This window comes from Fistularia commersonii, chromosome 11 (assembly GCF_037954325.1).
Source record: "Fistularia commersonii isolate RoL2024-O1a breed Wild chromosome 11, RoL_Fcom_v1.0, whole genome shotgun sequence".
NCBI lineage: Eukaryota > Metazoa > Chordata > Actinopteri > Syngnathiformes > Fistulariidae > Fistularia > Fistularia commersonii.
The window spans coordinates 1,631,210-1,637,783 of record NC_141294.1 but is presented as its reverse complement, the minus strand read 5'-3'; the positions used below and the strand labels follow the sequence as shown (position 1 = coordinate 1,637,783).

At 48.4% G+C, this 6,574-nt stretch overlaps 1 protein-coding gene across 1 annotated transcript; it reads left to right on the top strand.

The window, feature by feature from the left end:
• The first annotated feature begins 201 nt into the window (after positions 1-201).
• Positions 202-4,289, top strand: irx2a (iroquois homeobox 2a). The gene is made up of 3 exons (XM_086156032.1): positions 202-781; positions 2,073-2,496; positions 2,968-4,289. The coding sequence occupies exons 1-3, from the start codon at positions 542-544 to the stop codon at positions 3,927-3,929; spliced, it is 1,626 nt and encodes a 541-aa protein (XP_086012158.1). The 5' UTR covers positions 202-541; the 3' UTR covers positions 3,930-4,289.
• Positions 4,290-6,574: the final 2,285 nt, after the last annotated feature.

The window sequence follows — 6,574 nt, the reverse complement described above, 5'->3', positions numbered from 1 at the left end:
AAAAAAGTTTGCTAAATCACATATTAAACGCGGGCGCGGAGGGAGAGCACGTCCGCAGCGCGCCCGGGTCTATTTTTCTCTTTTTTTTTTTTTTTTTTTGTTTCCTGCAGCTCCATGTGTGCGCGGAGGAAGGGGCGGGGATGGGATATTCAGATGAGCCGGAGTGACAGCTCCCGCTTCCCCCCAATGCTCTGCGCGCCTGGGACTCCGGCGGCTCCTTCGCTCCCGTCCAGCTCCTCCACTTCACTGAAAAACGCCGGACGCCGGGGGATCAAGGCGCACGGCAGAGCCGCCTCTGTGCGGGCACTTCAACGCATCTTTCCTGGGGTTTTTTTTTTCCCCCCCAGTCAGGGGGCTTCGGAAGGGGGGGGGGGGTCTTCTTTTTTTTTTTTTTTTTTTTTTCTTAATTTCATTGTCTCATGGCTGTTTGCACGGCTGATTATTGACTTGATTGTTGACTGGTTCCCTCCTCCTTTTTTTTTTTTTTCTTTTCCCCCCTCTCCCCTTTTTTTGGAATCGGCGACCAACCCGGTGCTCACCCATGTCCTATCCTCAGGGTTACCTCTACCAGCCCCCGGGCTCTCTGGCTCTCTACTCCTGCCCCGCTTACGGGGCCTCGGCTCTGGCCGCGCCGCGGACCGAGGACCTGGCGCGGTCGTCCTCCGGCTCCGCCTTCAGTCCGTACCCCGGATCCGCCGCCTTCTCCGCCTCGGCCGGCGCGGGTTTCTCCAGCCCGCTGTCCTACTCCGCGGATCCCACCGCCGGATTCCCGTCCTACATGGTAAAATAGCCGCCTTTTTTTTGCGTGATTCGGCGTGCGGGGGAGGTCCGGATCGGATCCGGCGGGTTTTGTTGTGATACACTTATTAGTCCTGCGGAACTTTTTTTTTTTTTCTTCTCCCTGTCACTGCACGGTTCTCCTTCCCAAACCCTCCAGGAATAATAGGTCCTTAGAATAAACCCCCCCCCCCCGCCCAGATCCCTTTGGCGCAAATGGGATTTTTTTAAGCATGAGTTGCAGATTGAAAAGGCTTGACCGAGCGCTTTAACACTCACCGAGCAGCTAATTGCGCAAAAAATAATTTCAAAACCACATATAAATACATTTTTTTTCATGTCATTTCACGTCTGGATTTATGTGCAATGGAAAAGAAAAAAATAAATGTAATACACGCCTTATTTTTCCAGCAAATATGAAAGGAAGAGAGAAATAAGTGTAATTTAAAATTGACAAGGGTTAAAGGCGCACACTTTACGACGGAATTTTTAGAAAATGGAAAGGGGTGGAAGTGACGGGCCGCTACGGACGTTGTTTGGGGGGAAAAGGAAATAAAAAGGTGCATAATGTGGCGATTCGCTAATGGGATTTGTGATGCCGCTGCAGAGACGGAGGAGGAGGAGGAGGAAGAAGAAGGGAGCCGACGCGACTGAAAAACAAAACAAACCAAAAAAAACACACAAACAACCTTCAAGACAAAACGGAGGGCTTAATAAGTGATTAGGGAGAATTGATATATCCGGTTTATTATCTGAATGATAACATCAGCTGGAGCCTTGTTTATGAGTTAATCCTATAATGTTCTTAACCAGGACTTTCTGATTTCCTGCGGCCTACCCCCAACACACACGCACACACACACACACACACACACACACACACACACACACACACACACACACACACACACACACACACACACACATACAGTAGACCAACCTGCTCCATAATTACACTTGTGTTATTTCTTTCCTTTCTTTTCATTTCGAGTGCGAACGATCAGACGGATTATTTTTTTTTACACTCGCCTTTATTAATTCATGATTTATTTGTTGATGATTTTTTTTTTTGGTTTTCTCCAACGGAACCGGATATGAATTCGGGAATATAAAAACAGGCCTAATGATTTATTATTTAAATGCACCCTCCTCACCTGGTGTGCTGATTTTTAAGCCCCTGCAGGGACCTTATCATCATCATTATTATTGTTATTATTAATAATAATATTACCAGGATGGAATTTTGCATTGCAAAACGCGGACTTTTAAAAGTTATTCCCCTAACTTTCCTCCAGAGCTCCCCGTATGACGCGCACACGACGGGCATGGCCGGGGCGCTCAGCTACCACCCGTACGGGACTCCCGGGTACCCCTACCAGCTCAACGACCCGGCGTACCGCAAGAACGCCACGCGTGACGCCACGGCCACGCTGAAGGCCTGGCTGCAGGAGCACCGCAAGAACCCGTACCCGACCAAGGGCGAGAAGATCATGCTGGCCATCATCACCAAGATGACCCTGACGCAGGTCTCCACCTGGTTCGCCAACGCCAGGAGGAGGCTGAAGAAGGAGAACAAGATGACGTGGGCGCCGCGGAACAAGAGCGAGGACGAGGACGAGGAGGACGGGGACGGGGACCGGAAGGACGGGGACCGGGACCGGGACCGGGACCGCTCCGACAAGACCCTGGACAACAGCGAGGCTTCAGCTGAAGACGAAGGTGTGTGTGTGTGTGTGTGTGTGTGTGTGTGAGTGAGTGTGTGTCCCTTTATTTACTTTTTCAAGATTCAAGGGCGTCAATAATGCACGTTTAAGTGTGTTTGGCCAATAATCAATTCTCGGATCGATCGATTGAAAAGAACTTGTGATCGTAGAACCTGTTGGGCCTTTTTGTGAGAGGTCACGTGGTGTTTAAAATTATTTTAGCCCGTTTGTTAATATTCATTAGAAATGACCGTGTGTGTGTGTGTGTGTGTGTTTAGTATAATTCGCAAATACTTAATACTATTATGGAAGTGTTTTCTTTTACAAGCGATAATTATATGTTTTGAAATGTTTAATTTTGAACATCTTTGTGAGCGTGTTTCCAGCTGTTTATCACGCATTTTATACGGTTTATTTATATTTCTTTCTTTTCGATTTTTTTTTCTTTTTAATTTTATTTTATTTTTATTAAAACCTTCCGTTTCAGGGATCAGCCTGCACGTCGACACCCTGACGGACCACTCCTGCTCGGCGGAGTCGGACGGGGAGAAGGTCAGCTGCCGGGTCGGGGACTTGGGCCCGGACCGGCCCGGGGACAAGTGCGACGAGGACGGCGTGGACCAGAGCCGCGACGCGCGGTTCCGACTGTCCCCGAAACCCGTCACGTCGTCGCCGCTGATGGGCGTGGAGGCGCCGGTGCTCGGCCACCACCACCACCACCACCACCACCACCAACATCACCATCACCACCAGCAGCAGCAGCAGCAGCAGCAGCAGCAGCAGCAGCAACAGTCCCACTTCCAGCACCTCCAGCAGCTCCACGCCCAACGCGAGGATTTGGCGCGGAGCCTCGCCGGCAAACCGCCCCCGTGCCTCGACAGACCCCCCCCGGGGCCCCCGCAGGGCCCCGCCGTCAAACCCAAACTGTGGTCGCTGGCGGAGATCGCCACCTCGGATCAGAAGCAGCAACCGGGCGCCGGCGCGCCGCCGGGCGGGCCCCCCTCCTCCGGGGGCCTCCTGGCGGCCCCCGCGCCCCGCGCCACCTCCCCGGCCGCCACGTCGCCCTCCCTCTACCCGGCGCCCTCCATCCTCGGAAGACCTATTTATTACACGTCGCCCTTTTATAGCAATTACACAAACTACGGCAACTTCAGCCCCCTGCAGGGCCAGGGGATCCTGCGCTACTCCAATTCCTCCGGAATGAGTCTGGCCGCCGCCGCCGCCGCCGCAGCCGCCGCCGCCGCCGCCGCCTCCTCCTCCTCCTCCGCCACTTCTGCAAACGAGGGTCTCGGCTCTCAGCAGGCTCTGGAGGCGAACACACACCCCAAGCACAGGCCGGACTCCCCCCTCGTTAAAAATAATCCGAACCAGACTCTCGGCGTGGAGCAGCAGCAGCAGCAGCAGCAGCACTTCAGGCCAGCAAATCTAGAATCCAAGAAAGGCACGTAGAGGAGAAGCGACGCCGCTGCTCCACAACGACAACAAAACTTCTACTATATAGTATTAAATCTTGAGATTGTATCTTTTTAGAGATGGGAATCGTTCCTGGTTCGAGGTTTAAAAAAAAAAAAAAAAAGGAAAGGATTTTTTTTTTCCCACAGCAAAAGCAGTTCGTGTTGTGACCGAGGGGACTCTCCGCTGCATTTAAAATATAATAATAATAATAATAATAATAATAATATAAAATAATAATGATGAGAATATTTGAAATCAACCCACGTCCATTGTTTGATTCACGGCGATTAACGGCAATATTAAATAAAATTAAAAAAAACAGTAAAACAACATGAAAAAAAAAACAAAAACAAACGCTCTGAGAGGGGTTGTTTGAACCGGAAGGAGGCAACCGGAAGCAGCACAAGAACTACAGCCGTGCGAGGAGGGAGAGAAAAGGAAAGAAACGAAAAAAGAAGGCCTTGAGATAGATAGATAGAGAGAGAGAGAGAGAGAGAAAGATGGAGAAAACTATTTTTCCCAATTCAACAAGTAGGGGAAATGTTGCCATAGGTTTGAGCAGGAATTCTATTTTTAGCGCGCCTCCTCCTCCTCTTCTTCCTCCTCCTCCTCCTTCTTCTCCTCCGCCGGGGCCCCAAAAACACACCTTATCTCTGCTGGCTTTGGATAATTACAATTACACCGGGTCAGCCCGAAAGAAGGGGGTGCAAAGAGTCCGGCTGGTTTGATGTGCGCTCCTCATGGAGGTTGTTGTGACGGTTAATGTCCTCACATCCGTTCTCCCTCCCTCTCTCTCCCTCTCTCTCTCTTTCTCTTTCTCCCTCTCTTTCTGGTAATGAGGCGCAGTTTAAGCACTTATTTGCAGGTTATCTTTGTTTGCAGGGGTCGCAGAGGGTATTGATCATGGGGGGAGGGTGGGGGGGTTTATTCCCATGCTCTGCAGGTAGATGTCACAATTGCTTTGACTATAAGGCAAATTACCCTTTAGCCTCAAATTCCACTTTTTGTTTGTTGTCGTTTGTTATCTTTAAAATTCAACTCAATAAATTAAACAGAATAATACACACAGAGAAAGGGAACATAAAAAAACGGATGCCACCATCGGGACGGAAATGGGGGGGGGGCGGGGGGGGAACAAAGCTGCTTTTTCGGCCTCACGCAGGCGCAGACGTGACTTCACGCACACTTAAGTTGGGTTGTTTTATTTTCACTGTTTTATTCGTTTTCGTTTCAACTTGTTATGGATATGTTAATATCCGCGTGGTTTGACAAAAAGAAAAAAAAAAGAAAAAAAAAACCTCCCAAAACATGTGATATACACATTATTTCTCAGGTTCCTATAGTTTTGCTTATTTTGCCACGGCAGGCCTATGTTATTTCTAATATGTGTGGAAACATGATTTGGCTTTTTTTTCCGTGAAAACCCTATTTGTAAAAAAAAAAAAAAAAAAAAAAAGAAAAAAAAAAGCGAAAAAAAGGAGGCACACTGGGTTCGAGGCTGAAGTAAACCTGGAGGTTTCAAAGTGGGATAGCCTACATTTGATATTTATTTTTTTAAATGATGGCGAACGTATGCCTATAATTTATGCAAGTTGTATTGCAAAAAAAAAAAAGGGAAACCTGACCTATTTTTATATACATATATACACATTTGTATGTGTATATATGTACATTTACAGATAGGTGGTTTCATTTGAGGCATTTGTGGGGGGTGGGGAGCTACACAATCTTGTTATGAGGATTACTTTTACTAATTTATATCTCTGAATGTAAATAAAATAAGACAGCGCTAGTATAGATGTACTGGCTGGAGGTACGATATCCATTAATCAACGGGGAAAATATTAAACTGTTCTCCCAGCTATTACGTAAATCTTGGGGAGTCTTTTCTTTCCTTTTTATTTATTTATCACTGTATCCAATACTGTTCTTTTCATTTGCGCGTCGGACCCAGATGGGAAATGGCTGATGAATCTTTTCGCAAGCATTATGAGTTTTCGCAGATTGCACAATCCATTCTGTCTAAATGGACCAGACATATCATTTTCTTTTTAAGAGCCCCGGTCTGCTCGGGCTTCATATTCACGACCTTGATTGGAATAAACGACACATTTAATTCATTTTTCTTCCCTATTTCCACCCCCCGCCCCGCTCCCTGTCTCCTCTTGCCCCCTAACACATATTTATTTTCCACTGTGATTAATACAGCCGCGGTGACGCATCGGGCATTATGGGCTCCCAGCGGGGCTCGTCCCCGGAGCTTTCCTCGCCCGGTTCAGAATGGGTCAGCCCTGCCTGCTTCATTACGGCACGACATTGAGCGATCCATAAAAGTCTATCTAAGCATCTGCCAGCTCCAATGGGCTGTGTGATGGGCCCTAATCGGACAGGCTTTCCTCTGCTTTTCATCATGGCTCGGTTATTACGGCGGCATTAGGACACAGCTAATTAAACAATTGCGGGGGCGGGGGTCGAAGAAAGCTATTATTATCGTCATTATTATTGTAATTATCACGTGATCCGACGTGGGGGAAAACACCTGATGTACGGACCCGTGTTTTCCCCGGGAATTTCATGCGAATGTATTTATGTATCGCCCTCTCCCCGCGACAAGGGGCTCTCGTCGCCGCCCTGAGCCA